The sequence below is a fragment of the Aythya marila genome, assembly GCF_965140915.1.
Source record: "Aythya marila genome assembly, chromosome: 3".
Classification (NCBI taxonomy): Eukaryota; Metazoa; Chordata; class Aves; order Anseriformes; family Anatidae; genus Aythya; species Aythya marila.
This window is the reverse complement of record NC_139044.1, coordinates 109880834-109899418: the sequence shown is the minus strand read 5'-3', so window position 1 is coordinate 109899418 and position 18585 is coordinate 109880834. Positions and strand designations below refer to the sequence as shown.

At 42.4% G+C, this 18585-nt stretch overlaps 1 protein-coding gene across 1 annotated transcript in view; it reads left to right on the top strand.

Annotated features, from left to right (window-relative positions):
* Nucleotides 1-17597, top strand: part of HS1BP3 (HCLS1 binding protein 3) — a 50612-nt gene extending 33015 nt beyond the window's left edge. Inside the window, exons 5-7 of the mRNA XM_082756710.1 lie at nt 4071-4222; nt 4698-4833; nt 15849-17597. Coding sequence (XP_082612836.1) covers nt 4071-4222; nt 4698-4833; nt 15849-16083 — 523 coding nt within the window. The 3' untranslated portion in view covers nt 16084-17597. The remainder of the gene's footprint in view (nt 1-4070; nt 4223-4697; nt 4834-15848) is intronic.
* Nucleotides 17598-18585: the final 988 nt, after the last annotated feature.

Sequence of the window (18585 nt, the reverse complement as noted above, 5' to 3'; positions counted from 1 at the left end):
TGTGGGAGCTGCGGTGCCTGTTCCTATTGCTGAGCTCTTTCCTTGTAAAATTTCATGGATTCCTAAGACGTGAGCACGTATATTCTGCGTAAGTCTTTTTTTATGTTACTGTAACATTCCTCTCCTGGAGCATAATCTTATTCCTGTAAAAATAAATGGTCAGATTTTCAGAATAAAGAGTTTAACAAATTTTTGTCTGCGTACTGAGATTACTCTGTACAGAAGAAGTATACAGGGTAGTTAGTGTAAGTATTTATTACAACTGTTTTAACCCCGTAGTGAGTATGGGTTGGGGACTCCTGCCTGTACAGCAGACACGCAGTGCTCCAGAGCTCTTTGATTTATGCTGTGTGTCACCAAGTGGTAGGTGTGAAGGTCCAGCATTTCAAAGCTCAGCGATCACACACGGAGCGTCTTAGTCATCCCAGTTGCTGTTTCTGCAGCTGACCAGAAAGCTCTTCTGCATTATTGATGTGCCAGTGAGACAGGGAGGCTGCCAAACGAGTGACCTACATTGTGTCTGTAAACAATAACAGGAGAACCACGCTCACAAAATGGGGTAGGTTTGGACGTGGGTGTCTCCCGCGTGCAGGGTTTTGTTGGCACTTTCATGAGTGACCTGAGAACCATTTGGGAGCCAGGAACCTCAGCCTTCAAGTGCCCCAGTAACCTGACTAGCAACCAGCAGATTCATACTCCCTAATTTTAGGTCGTCTAGTTTTGGTCCATGTCAGTTCAGAGGCTAGTCTTTATTTACATTTATTTATGAGACAGCTTGGCTCCTTTTGGTCTCAGAGCAGAAGACTGTGGTGTTTCTGGAACCACTCTTGCAGTGCTTTGCAGGAAGGCAGGGAGTTCAGTTGAGTAAGGAGGGATGGCTCCAGAAATCTCGTCAGCTGAACGAAGGACACATCAGCTTTAGGGCTGGTTTAGTTTTCATTAGTGATTTTTTTAAAATTTACTGGAGCAATGTTTCCAAGGTTCACTTGTTTCAGCAACGGAGAAATAGCAGTGGCAAGGGTCATTTTATGCCAGCTGGATGCAGGTAGTTTCAAAATGTCAGATGCCAAGGTTGCGAGTATGATGGATGAGGAAGGGGCTAATGAAGAGCAGGGCTTGAGTACAGTAATACTTCAGGAGAGTAAATGTTCCTGCATTTCTGTCCTCCCAAAGACCTCTGCATCTCTGCACTGGTCTCCTGCACCCTAGCACATCATGATCATCGAATTAACTATCCTTGCATGCCTACCAGCAGGTAGTTTCACTGTCTGCTCAGGTCCCTGGTCCCCTGCTTGTGGGGATGTGGCAGGAATAGAAAGATTGGGGTTGAGCGGACAGGCAGAGCTACCTCTGTCAACACACGGTCTGGCCAGCTGAAGCTGATTGTGAAACCAGAACCTCAGACAGACACCGAAACTTCTCACACACCCTTTCTCATCTGTTAACCTCTGCTCGGCAGCGCACAGCCTGGGCTGGCACAGCTAAATACAGAACCGTGGGAATCCTGTTCCCCGGCTGGAGACTGACCTCAGCAGAGTCCCAGCACGGATATGTACGGAATGGCTTGGCTCTCCAGCCCTAGCTTCCTTAGAAGGGCACTGAGGGGAAGTGACTTGAAGGCAGAAAAACAACTTCTTCATGTTCCTACTGGTAGTAGAGCCCTGTGGGTTTGGCCCTGCGCCCTGTAAGTGCCAATGGAGTCCCCTGGCAAAACAGAAAGCAAGACAGTGTAAATGGGCTGGTTTGATGGCTAGACTAAACAGAGGGTTGTTACTAAGGCCTTGCAGTTCACTGCATTTTGGGTCATGTGTTATTCTTTATGATGCTGTTTTATGGTTCTCTACCCTTCCCATGATGTTTCCCACCATTCTGATACTCTTTCCTGCAAATAGTTGAGCTCACGATTAGTAAACTTCTTGGTAACTTCACTGGGATAGAGAGCTGTTTGGAAATGCACTGGCTCATGTGTAAGTAAGTACCTCTGGCATAAGAGGCTGTCATGCATCAGGAGAGCTGTTGTAGCTCTCTGTATGGACAAGGGACCTTATCAAAGACTTTTTGGCACTTTGCAGGTTAGCAAATCATCATTTTGGCACTCTGCAAATCCTTATCGATATTGTCATTGATTTCAAAGACTACATTACAAGGCATGGATTCTGCAAATAAAGGTTCTTCCTCCCCTAGTAGATTGGATTCTTTTAATCTACTAATTCTATTTTTGATCAATTTGCCAACTCTATACAACTCGGTCTCACTGTTCTTCTGCTTCTATTGTTCTATAAAATCACTCTCATTTTTTACCTTTTCTTTTGATGCCAAGGCTCGTTTGAGTGATAGATTTCTTACCACAGTTAATAAAGCAATAATTTTAAGTTTGTGGAGAAATCCCCAGTGAAAGCTATCTGGCTTGTAGGTGTTATTACTATAGATTTTGTAAGTTTTTTGGAAGAAAGCTCTTTTACAACTGTTTTCGTTGGAAACGGGGCCTTGGAGCCAACCTTTCAAAAGTAGCTCAGGCTCCGAAGTCACTCAAGGCATATCCATAATGAATATAAACGCAAAAAAAAAATGCTTTTTGTGTTAAAAATAAGTCAGCAAGCTGTCACTGACAACTACAGATATCTTTAGCATATTGAATAGGCTGTGTTAAGGCTGTACCTAAGTTCTACGTGAGGCTCACTCCTAGGCCTCTGAAGTGCGGCCTTCCCCGTTGCCAAGAGACGAAGTGGTGGTAGCAAGGTAATAAATGTCATCTGTAGGTTCTCTTTTCTTGATAATAAGCTTGTGGAAGTAACTGGACTCCACTCTTTGCATGCAACTGTATTCAGAAGAGGATTTTGCAAGGTTCTTTAACAGAGCTGGAATGTACATGTAATCTTTTGACCCTAGTTCGTAGTTTGATGACTATGGCATGTTAAGTGCTGATAATTGGGTTTGCTCTAGGCTGAAACCTGACCTGTTCTCAGCAAAGGAGAAGATCGGATCTTTTATTGTAAGAGGCACTCAAAGGGGATACCTTAGAAATGTTAGGGCCATGTCTGCTAGGAGTAAAGATCCCTGAAATATGGCAAATTCTTGGGAATTCATGCTGTCCTAAGGCATTATATTTCAGCATAGTTTGAATTGGACTTTTCATCTAAAGGCTTTGTCCTGTTCTCAAAATTTTCTTTTTTATGTAGTCTTGTTGCCTTATAATTCATGCTGCCCTACTGTGAAAGCTGCCTTGTAGCTTCAGCTAGTGGAATATAACTCCTTGATAAGAGCATAAGGCACATGCTTTTCACTCTTGTCCTATGGAGATGTCTCTTCCCATTGAGTAGAGAAGAAGATTAAAAGTTAACTTTGTCTCACTGACAAACTTACAGAAGACTAAATTTAGAGGAAGTTAATGCTACCCTTGCTTTGAGAAGATAGTGATGTTTGTAAATTCTGCAAATAGCAGTCTGTCCAAAAAAAGTGTCCTCCAAACCCTGCTTGCTTCAGCTTAAAGGTAAGGTGCAGTCTCTGTCATCTCTTCTCTGAGGAGGATGAGGGTGTTCTGATAAAGTAACTAACACTGCTATGAAAGGAGCATGCAGCAATCGAAAACAGCAGTGATCACTGGCTAAGTAATGGAGCCAAAGTGACTTTTAAAAACCTGTCCAAAGGGATCAGTGCAGTGTCCAACCTGCACTTTGTTTCTCAAGCCCTCCCCATTCTGTCTGACTTTAACAGCATTGCTGGAGCTGCTGGTCTTGCTTGTTTTATGCTTTTTGTGTGGTAAAATTGCTTCAGACAAATGTGATTGGGTGGCAGTTTTCACAGTATATCATTGTTAGCCCTGATCTTCGTGTTTCAGTTGTTTTTCTTGATAGTACTTACGAACTTACAAACTCAGTTAGAGTATGTCAGGCCAGTAATCCATCCAGGTCAATATCCCGTTTCTGCCAGTGACTAACGGATGAGTATGTACCTTTCTCTAATACTTTCCCAGCCTCCATCTATTTTCAGCATATGGAACTTTCTTAGACATAAATCTTTCTTGTTAAATGAAGAATTGCAGCTGATTTTCTTGTCTCTTATGTTTTTAGAACTAAAAAAACAAAGAAGGCATCTGCTCCTCCAGCCAAGGAAGAGAAGCACAAATTAACCATTTTTGAAGAAGAAGTAGATCCAGATGAAGGACTGTTTGGACCAGAAAAAGATTTCTCATCAATTGGTCCCAGGAAGAAGATGAAAGAGAGTAATTATCTATATTTGTATATACACAGTTTGTTTTATCTAAAGCATATGTAAACATTGAGCTTTTAAAATATAGTGATATGGAGTGTACAGGTTAGATGGGAATGTTAAGGCACATCTTCAGCTGCGGCAGAATCATTTAGACAATAAATATGACCTGTAGTTGCCCTAGCTGTTGACAATTGACATTTTGGGTTTGGGTATGTGGGTCATTGGGAGCTGACTATCCCACACACACTCATGGCACTGGCAAAAGTAATGTGACCTGTTTTGGGGTTGCAAGAAGAAAAGCAGATATTCCAAGTCCTGAGAGCACAGCATATTACTGATGTGTTTCCTGGTACTTGGTGAATTGGAAATCCTTGTATAAAAGGAATTGTCTACCTGATCTTTTTTTGAGCCTCATATACAGATTCCCTAGGTATTGTTTTGTGTCGTACGATTTAACTACAGCTTTTACTGTGTTCCCTTTCTAGATCTGAAATTATTTGAAGATCCAGACCTTGGTGGAGTGGTAAGATTGGGCGACTCACTACTGCTGCCAGCTGCCTGTGAGAATAAGGAACATGCGCTGAACATAAGTCCTGAGGAGGACACCGAGGAACTGCTGAGGTACTCATCTCAAATCTGTCCTGCAATATGAAAGCCACCTGAGGGGGGAGTTAATTAGACCTCAGAAGAGGTCAAATCTTGAAAACTGAAGACATTATAAAGGAAATCAGGAAGACCCTTTTAAAAAAGTAGGGTGCAAGATATTATTATGTGACTCCAAAGGAAGGGTCTTGAAGGCCCAAGGCATGCCATCTAGTTTCCATTCTCTAACATTTCTGCTTTTCATAGAGGGTAAAAACTGACCTCCAGTATGAAAAATGAGAAACCAGGGCAGGGACACCCAGAAACAAGGAGGAACTCAGCTTTAGTGATCTGAAATCAGTGACTCCTCTCTTGCCCCAAGAGGAATGATTTACTGCTGGTGGCTTACAGACCTCCATGCCCACTTCTAGGAGGAATCCTGTGCACAACACAACAGCTGCAAAGGACTCTTAAAATCTCTGTCACACAGTATTTAATTTTTAATCTAGTGGACCAGGGGGCTGTAGCTCATAGTTACAGGAAGGAATAATGTACTTGCTCTTACACCCCTTGCTAGTGTAGTGGTGAAACATATTACCTCATGTTTTATTCCTGACATTACTCTCACAAAGCTAGTTTGCCTGCACATTAGTGTAGGCAAACCCTCAAGACATCAAGCAGGGCACTAATGCTCAGGAAGACCAGCATCACCAGGGAATCTTTACTACAATAAAGAGTCAAATTTACACCTTCTGGATCTCATACTGGCATCTGAATGACGAAGCCAACCTATTTCAAGCACCAGTGCTTGCCAGCTAACTCCTGTTAGAATGTATGATTTCAACAGCAGGTACTAAACCCAAGGGAGAGAATCAGAGGGTGGCATCCTCTCCTGAAGCAGATAGTTTTGCAGCTATTACTTTTTCCCCATGTAAAAGTGCTGCCTATCTCAGCAGTAATAACTGGCTTAATTTAAACAGAGGTTAAATTGGGCTGGTGCCATCTCACATTACATCCTGACAGCCCACCTGATGTTTATAAAAGCTGATGGGGCAGAACATGACCTGATTTAGTGCTGCAGTACACTGGGAGCAAACATGTATGTGCTTGCAGTATTTTCATGTTTGCTTTCTCCTTTGCTAGCCATCTCAGAATGCACTGTTTGATTCAGATCATTCATATGGCTGGAAGTGCCTGTTTTAATGCAGTCCTTGTATTATTATTCACTAGTGGAGGGTGTTTCTCCAACTGTCTTGTTAATGTCCTTTGAATTACACGTTTTCTCTTCATCTGTGGTGGAGAAAGGTCTCTGAAGTCTGCTCTGAGACCAATAGACTATAGTTTTAGATCAGTTTGGAGTCATCATCGTTAGCAGCACACCCAGATGATAATGGACATAGTGGGAAAAGATTCCATTTCTTTTAAATTCAACTAGTTTTAATTTATTCTTGAATTGTCCCAATGCTTTCAGTAGTTGGCAAGTCAAGATCCAGTTGGAAATCAATGCACGTACCGAAGCAGAAAATTGTGCCAGCGATCTCATGGGAAAGTTACTACAGAAATCCAGAGGCAAATCCTGGCTGTGCCAGAGGCACAGTCAAATAGGTCAGGATCTGTTGGTCTCTTTAGGTGCCTAACGCCCTCTGAAATCCCTCTGATAAGCCTAGCTCACAGAGTTATCTGCACATCATAGAGAGCTGGTGGACTGAATAGCAACACGATTGGATGTAAAGGAAAGGCTGAAGGGGAGGAACAGGAGAGAGAGTGATGTTTTAACCTAGTAGAACACTTCACGTTACCTGTATTCGTGACAGCCACCTCAAGTAACTGCAGCTGAACTTTCCCAAGTAGTTATACACAATGCAGTTTGTCTTCTGTTCAGCTGATAGCCTTAGCAGAACTATCAGGTCTCATAAATGTAAAGGCAATGTTTGAATCATCTACTACCTTCCCTCCACACTGGTGTTAAATGTTCCCGCAGGGCAGTGCCACAGTCTTTTGCAGGCAGTGACCCTCTGTGGTGAGATGATATGCTCAAAGTGAGCAGAACCCTGCACTCTCACTACTATGGATGCTTCAGCAGATCTTTAGGCCTAAGAGTAAATTTTGCCTGTGCCCTGCAGATGTCACAATCCCTCTCCTATCTTAAAGGGGACTAAAGAAATCTCCCCAACTCTCAGATCAAAGTGGGAGCTGTGACAACCCACTCCTTTAGTGGGCTACAGCCAGGTAAGCTGTTCAGGGAAAATTAGCAAAGGTCTTGGTTTCCTGAACATAATCAGTTATATATACCACACAGAAAATTTGTCTGGAGACATTTTGTCCAGACTTAAGACCAGCCTGAGCTATTATGCACTGGCAAGTCTGTGGTAGGTCAAGAAACATTAAACATGTTCGCTGTGAAAAGATGAATTAGCTGAATAATGCAGATGTGGTAGCTCTTGATTTATGTAGAGTACATCTGTATGTACCACATGGTCTAATCATGTGGATGTGGTAGATCTGAGAAGTGTTTGCCTTACTGGTCAACACTCAGCTGAACATGAGCCGGCAGTGTGCCCAGGTGGCCAAGAAGGCCAACACCATCCTGGTTTATAACAGGAATAGTGTAGCCAGCAGGACCAGAGAGGTGATTGTCCCCCTGTACTCTGCTCTGGTGAGGCTGCACCTCGAGTACTGTGTTCAGTTTTGGGCCCCTCAGTACAAGAAGGACATCGTAGCCCTGGAATGTGTCCAGAGAAGGTCTACAAAGCTGGTGAAGGGTCTGGAACACAAGTACTGTGAGGAGCGGCTGAAGGAACTGGGATTGTTTAGTCTGGGGAAGAGGAGGCTCAGGGTAGACCTTATTGCTCTCTGCAGCTACCTGAAAGGAAGGTGTGGGGAGCTGGGGGTTGGCTTCTTCTCACTGGTAACTAGTGATAGGACTAGAGGGAGCGGCCTCAAGTTGTGCTGGGGAGGTTCGGATTGGAAATGAGGAGACATTTCTGCTCAGAAAGAGCTATCAGGCACTGGGACAGGTTGCCCAGGGAGGTGGTGGAGCCACCGTCCCTGGGGGTGTTCAAGGAAAGGTTGGACGTGGTGCTTAGGGACATGGTTTAGTGGGTGACATTGGTGGTGGGGGGATGGTTGGACCAAATGGTCTTGGAGGTGTTTTCCAACCTTAAGGATTCTATGATACTGGAAAATGCACTTTCCAGTGAACCACAGGTAGAGATAGGAGAGCACTGCATGAAGCAGAAAAGGGCAGAACCTTCTCCTTGCAAAGCAGAGATGAGAAAACGATGATGTTCAGAGCAGAACATGGGAGCAAACTAGTCCTTTTTAATCAGAACACAGGAGCAATCACGTCCTTTGTGACCTGTGTGGTAGCACTGTCAGCCCAGCAGTGAATCCCAGCAGTGACTTGTAACTCCCGAGGAGACAAAATGAGTCTGCAAAACGTGCGTGGGTTCTGCACGTCATAACATAAGGAAGAAAAAAGTATGACAAATGTGCTCATTGCAAATGGAAGACTATGGTCTCTCTGGATACCTGCTCAAGTAAAATGGGAATTAGTATTTTAAGTAGAAACACGCATTTTAACAAGTGTTGAACCTTAAGAAAGACCAAATGCATCATACATGTAATGAAAGGTTTCTTTTTATGGCAAAAATGCCCACTTCCATTCAAATATCTTCCCTCTTCCTGTCCATTGACCAGCCTCTAGCAGTTCCTTCTTGACCTACCAACAAATATCAAGTGATGATGATAGAGAAATTAGGTGAGCTACCTCACTCACTGTAGAAGCAGTCTCTCTTTCCTACCCCTGGGTCTGCCATACTACTTTAGTGAGGTACATGCACTTACATGTCCCTCCAGAACGTGTGGAAAAAAGATAAATTTCTGTGGTAGAGAACAGCAAGGTCAAGTCTCAGTGTATTGCCTTCAGGAAAAAAAAAAGAGCATGTCACACTCCTCCTTCAAAAAATGTGCTTTGTGAAAGAGACAAGAGGTAACCAAGTCTTTTTGGCTCATCTCTTCCATACAGGGATACAAAGAAACCCAGGCACCTCCAAGAAGTCAGGTCTGATTGCTTTCAGCTCTTCCACAAGGTGGCCCACAACAGTGAAATCCAACAATAACTTACCAACCCTTTCTTAGATTGCCCTTGGAAAAGGATTTAGGTCTAGGCTTCTGTTTTCTCCTCTCAATTTCCTTGGCCGTGTCACACCATAATGATTCCTTCTGGATGCATTCAGCCTTTTACCAACATTCTCAAAGCTCTTCCTCAGGTCTGATTTCCATTTAATCTAGTGACAGAAGTCAACTGCTGCCGAAATCAGTATCCTGCAAACTCTCACATCATGGATTCTCATGCCATCTTATTTTCCCATCTCTGTCTACCCAGTGGCCACAGATGTGCAAATTAAGTTTTCATGCAGCAGCACTGCAGTCAACCTCTTCTGCCTCATTAATCTAAATCACGCCTGCCTGGTGTGATGGATCAGGCAGGTTTTTGTGGAAAACCAATGCTAGAATTGATCCTGTGAATGTTGCAGCAGCTCTGTGGCCAGAATTACATAAATTACCACACATCCCAGCCTGAAATAATTATCACAGTTGTCTGAGCAGCCTTTTAGGACAGATTTAATTAGCCTCACCTTTGATAATGAATAGGGAGTCAAGATAGAAGGAAGCAGCTGTCAGCATAAGATTTGTCTTTTTTTCCAGTGCTGAGAAGAGTGTCAGCAGCAGGATCCCAGTTCTGCTGCAGTGTGGTGGTAGACCTGGCATTTTCTTACTTAGGATTACACTGACCTGTGCTGCAGGTGTTGAAAGGAGCAGTCCAGCTCTTACTTTTGTGCTACAGCATCCTCATCCTTTCCTTGCCCATTAAAGATGATTTTTGTCTGTATTTACAGGCTGTTCTGTATTTACAGCTACGAGCTGTGCCGTCAGGGATACAAGTGATGACCCTTACAGGAGCACGACGTTGTTAGAGAATGAAGCTGTTTATGAAACCGCATCCTAACAATGGCCATTTCTAACCACCACTCAGTCTGCATAGCTTCCTGAGCAGGTTTTTCAGCTTCAGGTTTGCCAAGAAACTGCTGCCAACCTTGAAGTGGAAAAAGTGTGTGCGCTCTTCATTCAGCAGGCCACTGGTGGCAGCTGAATTCAAAGAGCAACACTTAGACCTTAAGGCTAGCCAGAAGTCAGATGGGACACCACCTCCAGCACCGTATGATGAGAAATACTTTTTCCCTGTCCAAAGGATATGAGAGCAGGGTATGAGAAGAGCTTTGAGAGGCTCTAGAGGGTTTACATCTAGATCTTTTGGACAGCGGGTTGTTTAGGTGGTGGACAGGTGGTAGAGGATTTTGCAACAAGTGAGTCAGAAATTTCTGACCACTCCAGGGCAGTTTCCATGGCTTGTTGTGACCTGACGGTGGGGAAAGAAACATGATATGGCTGCAGTAGCTTTCAGTAAACAAATAAATAACTTTTTTTTTTTCTTTTTTAATTTGTGATGGGTTTTCTTTGCTGCCCAAGAGCATTTTCCACAATGGTTTTCAAACATTTATTCTGTTTATTTCATTTTTCCTGTGATGCTACTTACAAATAGTGGAAGAGCTACAAAATAAATGTGGCCAACACAACAAAAAAGTTTTTACCAGGTGGGAAACATTAATTCTTGCTCCACTCTTGGTTACATGCATGGGTTGTATGGAATAAAGGATGACCTAGTTTTGTAGTCTCTCTTATTCTAAATCCTTTTGCTAGCCTTGAGAATCACCAGATTTCAAACATCTTGCCCCAGGGCACTTGTTTTTTCGACAGCCATCTTCAGCCAGGGGGACAAAAACTGCCTGTTCTCCCCTGCCTAAATTATGTCATTGCCATAATTCCCATTGATAAGGGAGCTTTCTAGAGAAGCAACAGAGAAGTTCGAACTTCTTTAGGATGGGAAAAAATGGAACCAGCTCTCTGGTTCAAATTGTGAAAACTGATTTGTCTCCTTTCCTGGGTGAGTGACCAAACCAGTAGGCTGTTACCTCAGAGGGCTTCTTGTGGGCGTACAGGTGTAGGATTTACAAGGACTAATGAGCCAATTTTCTGGTCTTAGGCCAAGCAGCACCATCAGGCTACATCATGTTATTAGGCTCACTGGCTCTGGAACTGTGTGCGGCTGCTGCTGGGAATGGTCCCTGTCCTATGCCAGATCCTGAGTTGTGCCTCAGAGCTTTTTGGATGAGGGGTAATCTAACACAAACACAGACCAAAACTGTGCAGAATCTCATGTTCCAGTGTCTTGGCATGTTTCCTGGCACTGTTTAAACCAGCATGAATTTACCTGGAGTGGACTGCAGGGGAAAAGCAGGAGCAGACGGGGAGATACCTCCTAGACCATCTCTGTAACTTCCATCAGCTCCGTTAGACGTCACACTCTCTCTGTTGACCATACCACAAGTGCTGGGAAGCAAAGGCTTTTCCCAAGTCATATATGTGGTATTACACCTCTACCCAACACTTCACTGAGATATCTGTTGTACTTCGAATTAATACCAGCCAAAATAAAGAATGATAACAAGGTACAGAAAGACAAAAGTCTGTTCTGCAAGAACTGCTGTGTCTTGCATAACCTGGCTTCAAGTATGATACTTTTGGATACTTAGCAAATTAGGGCAACCTTTGTCTCTTGCTTTCGTTACTGATTCTCCTCATTAGAGCACTCCCACGCAGAGGAGGTTACTGTTCCCATCATGCTAGGTGCTATACATACACATTCTCATTCTCATCCCCCCAGTTCTGTCCAGATAGATGGGATGAAAGTCAGAGAAGTGACATCTAAAATGCTGATGTTCTGATGGCAGACATGTCTTTGCCTCTGTCAGAAATCTTTCACCCTTTGGAAGTCTACATGTTAGCTGTCATATCACAGGGCTTTGTGACAGCCTTTCTGTAATAAGGGCTCTGATTGCATTCTCTCTGAAAACAAGGCGATTTTCCACCGATACTGAATGTTCGTGAATCAGCACAACAGTATGGCAGGAATTTTAAACAATGTGGTGCTGCTTTTCCATTAAAAAAAAAAAAAAAAGACTAATTAGAGAAAGATTAATTACACGGATTCTGTGCCTGATTGTCTTTAACAAGAAGGGCGATGGGGGTGGGAAGGTTCTTCCTTTAATCTCCTTGTTAGGAACAACAGACTAGTTACTTGATTTTTTTTTCTTCTTCCACCTCCTCTCCTGGAGTTAAATATGGTTGCTAGTTACGCACTGTAACAATTCATTTGCTTCTCAAGAAATAGAAGTCCTTGTTCCTAGCTCGGCCTGAGGCATTGTGCATTTTACCTCTTTAGTTTTCCAAAGCCAATTGTGTCTCACATGATCAAACAGCAGTGGATCAAACACTGCAGCACGAAAAGCAGGTTTTGAGACAAAGACCACATTATCTGCTGTGTCTTCTGTAAAAGACTTCTCTCTGACCAAGGTCTTTGAAAAATCCAGGACAAAAAGGGAGCTTTACTGGTCAGAACTGTTGGTCTAAAAGCACATTGCCAACAACAACATCAAAAACAACATAAAAACAACTACTGCACTGCATCTTTTAGAGTTATTTTACGACTGTGGTTTTGTTGCTGTGGTTAGCAGAGAAATGAATGTAGAGCCACAAAGGAGTAGATAATTCAGGAAGCTGTGACGTCTGATGAGGTTAATGAGCTGTGTTTACTTCTGGCCCTGCTTGGCAGATCAGCGACCCTTCTCAAGCACTGCAACTAGTTCAAAATCATGCTCGCTCCGTATGATCTGTATGTATACATACGCATTGTTCGTCTAGATATTACGGTTTCTGTTATTTATGACCAAATCTTTATGACATGGACACTGATTCATTCAGTGTTTGTTTATGCCAAGTAGGAAGGCATCAGATCAGCTTCAGAAATACCAGCCCTAACATGCTTTGTTTATTACACAGCAAAGAGAACATGAACATGTCTTGGCAATGTAATCACAGGTGTGATATCTCTTGGATATCACAGTTTGCAGCAAACAGAAATGCCTGGGCTTAAATGAAATTAATTTCTTCTCTGTAGATGAGGAATTCAGAAGGAATCAATACGCTGACAAGGTGTTTTGTAAGTTAGGTGGGATATGACACCCACAGGGAATCACGGAAACCAAGAGACATCATAAATCTTATTATCAAATTAAAAGAAAATATAATCTCCAGAATTACCCGGGGGATGAAATTTGAGATAACAGCAGGAGCTGTGTGCTGGAATACAGAGTCCATCACGTAGAGCTCAAGGTGCAGAGCTCTGAGACAGTGTACCTGCTCTGTCCATCATAGATGGACTCATTAGTGTTCAAGCAGCTAATCTTACAAGATTGGCCTTGATTTAAACTGACCCTCTTTTGGTTTCCTCTGAGAGTTACAAAAAGATCTGGCTGGCATTGCCTTAAAGGATTCTGACCATATGACAAGAAATTCAGGCTTCTCCTTGTTCACATTATGGCCAATTCACAGTGAGTGCAGTGCGTCTCAGCCCAGGCAGTCATTAAGTTCTTCACGGCTTTTAATAAGGTCAAACATAAAAAAATAAACCTTTGAGGTCTTGCAGTTTTTCTTAATAACAGCAGAACCTTTTGCTGAGAATTCTGGAGCTCTTTAAGTATCTGTGCTTTTAGCATTCAAATAGTATTTTCTAGGGCTGGAGTAATAAAGTGGATTGGATATATTTATTCTTCTGCTGTTGATCATGTCCCCCATGGTCCTGGCTCCAAGACATCCTTACTTTCTGACAGTGAGGAAGATGTGAATTACGAAAGATAAATGAGTAGAAGGACCAAAAAATGCCTGACTTGAAATGAGATGAGGCTCCTTCATGCTCCAGAAACAGACTCTAAAGGCACCTTCCTTATACTCCCTGCATGGCATCCTGTTCCAGTGAGCGGACCTGCAGGAGAACTGCTCCAACAAATCCCTTCCAGTCACCAGGGTCTCAGATGAGAGGGCCTTCAGAGAATCCTCCCAGAGACAAAGAGCCGTTCTCCATTGTAAGGTCACTTCTCCATTTACTGCTTGCCGTTTGCCACCAGGTGGTTATGGGTGCTGTGACTAAACGCGAACATCCAACCCATTCGCCTAGCTGGAAGGGCTGTGCCACCTCCTGAGGCAGTGCTCTAGCAGAGACACAGGGAGAGGAGAATCATAGAATCATGGAATCCTTAAGGTTGGAAAAGACCTCTAAGATCATCTGGTCCAACCATCCCCCTACCACCAATGTCACCCACTAAACCATGTCCCCAAGCACCATGCCCAGCCTTTCCTTGAACACCCCCAGGGACGATGACTCCACCACCTCCCTGGGCAACCCGTTCTAATGCCTGATTGCTCTTTCTGAGAAGAAATGTCTCCTCATTTCCTACTTAAACCTTCTCTGAAGCAACGTGAGGCCATTCCTGCTGCACATGTGCAGCCATCTCCCTTCTTGTTTCAGATTTGCTTGACCAAACTTTCTCATCCTCACAAGTCCTCTAAGTAAAACTGCTTGAAGGGGACTTGAGCACGGAAGAAAATTCCAGTCCCTGTGCAATAATTCCTGCACCTTAATTTTATCTCATAGTTCATGTGTAGCTTCCCTGGCAGGCTACCCTTCAGCTGAGGCAGAGGGAGTTTTATTGCTGGCAGTGTTACAGCATTTTAATGGGCTGATTCTGTGATACTGAAGTTTGTTAAAAACAGTTCTTATATCAGAGCTTGTAACCAGTTAAACAGTAAAATCTGTTCACTGCTTCAGACACCATGGTCACAGAGCAAGCGTATCCCACTAGAGCTGGGGTCTGGCAAGGAGATAGTCACAAATTATGAACCTTGATCTTTGGCTCCTGGTCCTCCATGTAAAAGCTTTTGCTTGCACGTCTTGCGATCAACCTTCCATGATTTTTTGTGTGCTGCAATTAAGGGTGGAGCCTTTTGCAAGTCTTATATTTTGTAAGCGTATGTGAAGTTAGCATTTTATCAGGGGGACACTTTTGTAGCTGGTCATTACAGAGCTGATGAGCTGCATGCATTGCTGGTTGGGTTTCGAATACTTAATGATGGTTGATCAATGAAGCCTTGGGAAATTAACAACTGTGTTTATTCCTTATGGTATTTTTTGACCACCGTGCTCAGAGAATGAAGACAAGAAGCTGTTTTAATTCAAAGGAAAAAATACTATGGCCTATAAAGACTTCTCCAGCTACATTAATTTTTACTCTGCCATTTCTACTATGTCTTTTAGCAATGTGATAGGTCACAACTTTCTTTTTCCTTTACATATCCACTTTCCAAAGGCAGCGACCTCTTGGAGTCATAAGACTATCTGTTACAAAGGTTCTCTCAAAATCTTTCTAGCTCCAACAGGAGCAGAACTGGGCATGCACAGCACGTTGTGTCTTTTAGTAAGGTCAAACAGTCCAGGTAGAAAACATTCTTAACTGTTCCAACCATTTTGCTTATTTCACTAGGAAATTGTGAAAAATGGTCACCAAAAAAAAAAAATTGTTTTATAGATTCATAGATTGCAAAACTCTCTCGGTTTCTTGGAAGCAAATGTGAATATAATGTTTTTAAAGTCATTAGATTTTCCAGTTTGTCATGACAGAGCATGTCTGCCTTGGGGAATGAAGTTAAGGGAGAAACAGAGCTGAATGAGAAAAGATTTACCATCCCGTGAAAATGTCTGAGCTGTTGGAGAAGGAAACCATCCAGTTGCAAATTAAAAGCAATTTTTTTTTCCCTAAACTAAAATCACGATTTTTTTTTCAAAACTGAAAATTGTTTTTAATTTAGGCAGTTGAAAGCTGTAAAATGAAATAGCTTATATGGTGAATTGAAAAATCATAAAGAGACAGTTTGTTTTTTGGTAACACTTAAATTTTTTGAAAAACTCTTCCTAAAAGAGAATTTCCTTCCAGAAAGTTTTATTTTGCAAAACTGCATTTTCTTAGAAAACAAAAAGCAGTTCAGAAATTCCCAAGCTGTATCACTGAGGAGTTTATGATATTTTCTTTTCATTCCAGGGTTGAAGATGATTTAGAAAAACTCTTGAAAGTAACCTCCAAACCGAAACCTAAGGTGCCATCAAAACCACCGTTGCCTAAGAAACCAGCAGTTCTCCCCAGGAACACTAACACTAACACATCTCCGCTGGCAAAGCCAAAGGAAGACAGAATTCAAACAATGAATGAAGTGGACATTCTCCAGTATATCCAGGAAAATGAATCTCTCAGCAACCAAGACACAAGTCTTTTCTGAACATAGGCATTTTTAAAATGCGATCACACCTTCTTGGCCCAAACTCCCTGTGAGCTCAAGTGACGATAGCAAGAATTGGCCAGATCTCTTTACTGTCATGGTGCTCGTTTGTATGCCATGATACAGAGGGCAGCATGTTTGACTAGCGCAGGCGCAATATGATGTTTTTAAAACAGTGTAGTTATGGTATATAGTTGCCTTATCTTTTCAGGGCCTTACAGGAATATGGACAAAGACATAGCACTACAGATTATGTCTACTACTATTTTAGTATCAGAATAGTAAAGTTTTGGCCAGTTTTGATCTGACTGTAAATGACAAGCGTGTTGCACACATGGCAGGTATGAATAGCGTCCAACAAATGGTCTGAAGCAGGACAAGATGCTTTTCCTGTCATTTTAAACAATGCATTTCAGCTTACTGGAAGGGTGATTTTCATTTTGTTCTGTGAACTTTTATAGCAGCTTTTTCCTCCCTGTCTGTTATTGCAGTAATTTATAAACAGTGACTGTTAAGTATAGGTAACAGTTCTTCTGTAGTTCAGAGAAATACTGAAATCACAGCTAAGCCTCACTGTTTTGCTGGCCTTGTTGCACAAATGCTGACTTGTAGGAGAACTTGTAGGCCTGCAAACACTAGACGCTGTGTGTCTCTGGCCCCTGGGGGAGATAGCAAATGACTGAAGATGGCTCAGGATACACAGCTCCAGACACACACAGAAGTTTCAGTGTGTAGGAGGTTTGGATGCTGTAGGACTCTTGTGAACATACACAAGATACAAAAGGGCTATTTTTTTCCAGGCAAGTCTTCCTAGACTTCTGCTGCAGTTAGTGGAGAGAAAAAGATTTCTGCAGAAATTGAGTCAGTGCAGGTGTCCTAATGGATGAACTCTTAATCGCTCTCTGGAGTCAGTCTCTCTCATTTCCTTCCCTTCTTCCATAAATTAAAGAAGGATCCATGGCGATTAATCCCACTACATTAAAATGAGCTTTTACATAAACAATGGTCTATAGTAAGCCATATAACAAGGGAGGACAAATTTGGGATTATCCAAAGGAAAAACATAGGAAGAAAATTTACTAGAGAAAATGTAATACACAGAAAAATAAGAACAATGAACAGGAATCCCAGACTACCTTCCCTTCTTCCCGACTCAGGCACTGTGGTTAAACACGCTGAATTTACATCTAATGCAGGTTGATATCTGCTGTCATGTGGAAAGAGATTCCTCTGGTCATATATATACGTGTGTGTTATATCCAAATGTGAAGACAAGCTCCCTAGAGGGAAAATATTAATATATTTAAGCCATATCGCTACCCTCAAATTTGCCTTTCTAATATAGAACAATATGAATAGAAAGCCTTATATGTATATATTTTATTAATGAAATTATCTCTATTAGTATTTCTTTTTAAGCCAATGGAAAATATGATAATGGTATTTTGGTTTGGTGGGACGAATAAAATAAAATCATTGGCACTCTATGTAAAATATGTTTCAGAACAATAAAAATGTTTGCTAACCTGCAGGTGTTATTGTTATTATTGTTCTCTAGGTTGTACAATAGCAGCAGATGGGAGTTAAAGGATGGAGTCCATGTTGTTAAAGTGCAAGCTCAGCTAAAGCCCCACGTTAATGAGTAAGAAACCATGAATGTTAGCTGCTCCTTTGAGAGATTTCCTTTGAGAGCAGCTAAAGGTAAAACTATATATGGGCAAAGGAAGTACCTGATTCTGTCTGTTCTCACAGTGTCCTGGCGCAATTAGGAAGCTTGTTTATCCCATCCTGCAGAAGGCACTGAGGAAAAAATAAATGACTTCCCAGAGGCCTTGCAGAGAACAGCAGATGAGGCTGAACTGTTGAGCCTTCCTGCTGCACTACCTGATGTCATGAACTTACATTCATGAACTATATGTTGTATATTTAACTGAGGGCTGTGGAATGCTGATCTCTACTGCATGCAGCACTGCTCAGACAGCTGCTTGTATGTCTGTGGTTTTGGCTTACAGCCTGGCACATGGCCTGGACACCACTAAAACTACCACATTAAGGGTCATGGATTTAACAACCAGCAGACTGAGTGAAGATCTTTACCCTTAGCACACAACACTGGAAAACTCTTAAGATTTCTTGAAGTAAATTAGCAAAACAATAGAGGCACAGAGCTGGCAGGGGCTGTGAAGACAAGTTTGTCCACCTCCTTGCCCTAAGCAGGAGCATCTGGCCTGTGTCCTGCTGCTGGCTTTTCTTGCTGTCCAAGACAAGGTGTTCTTGGTGCAAGAGCTGGCAGATGCCAGAGCAGGATGTGGTGGCTGAACACAGGATGGAGAGATACCATATTATTGGGCACCATATTATTCTCTTGGTGGCAGTAATTATGCTCAGATGTTATCTCTCATAGGCATTTTTCTAACCTGCCTTTAAGAGTTTGTCTGGACAGCAGTGCTAGAGATGTCACACCATGGGAGTGAAAGGTTTTCTTACTGTCTGACAACTGTT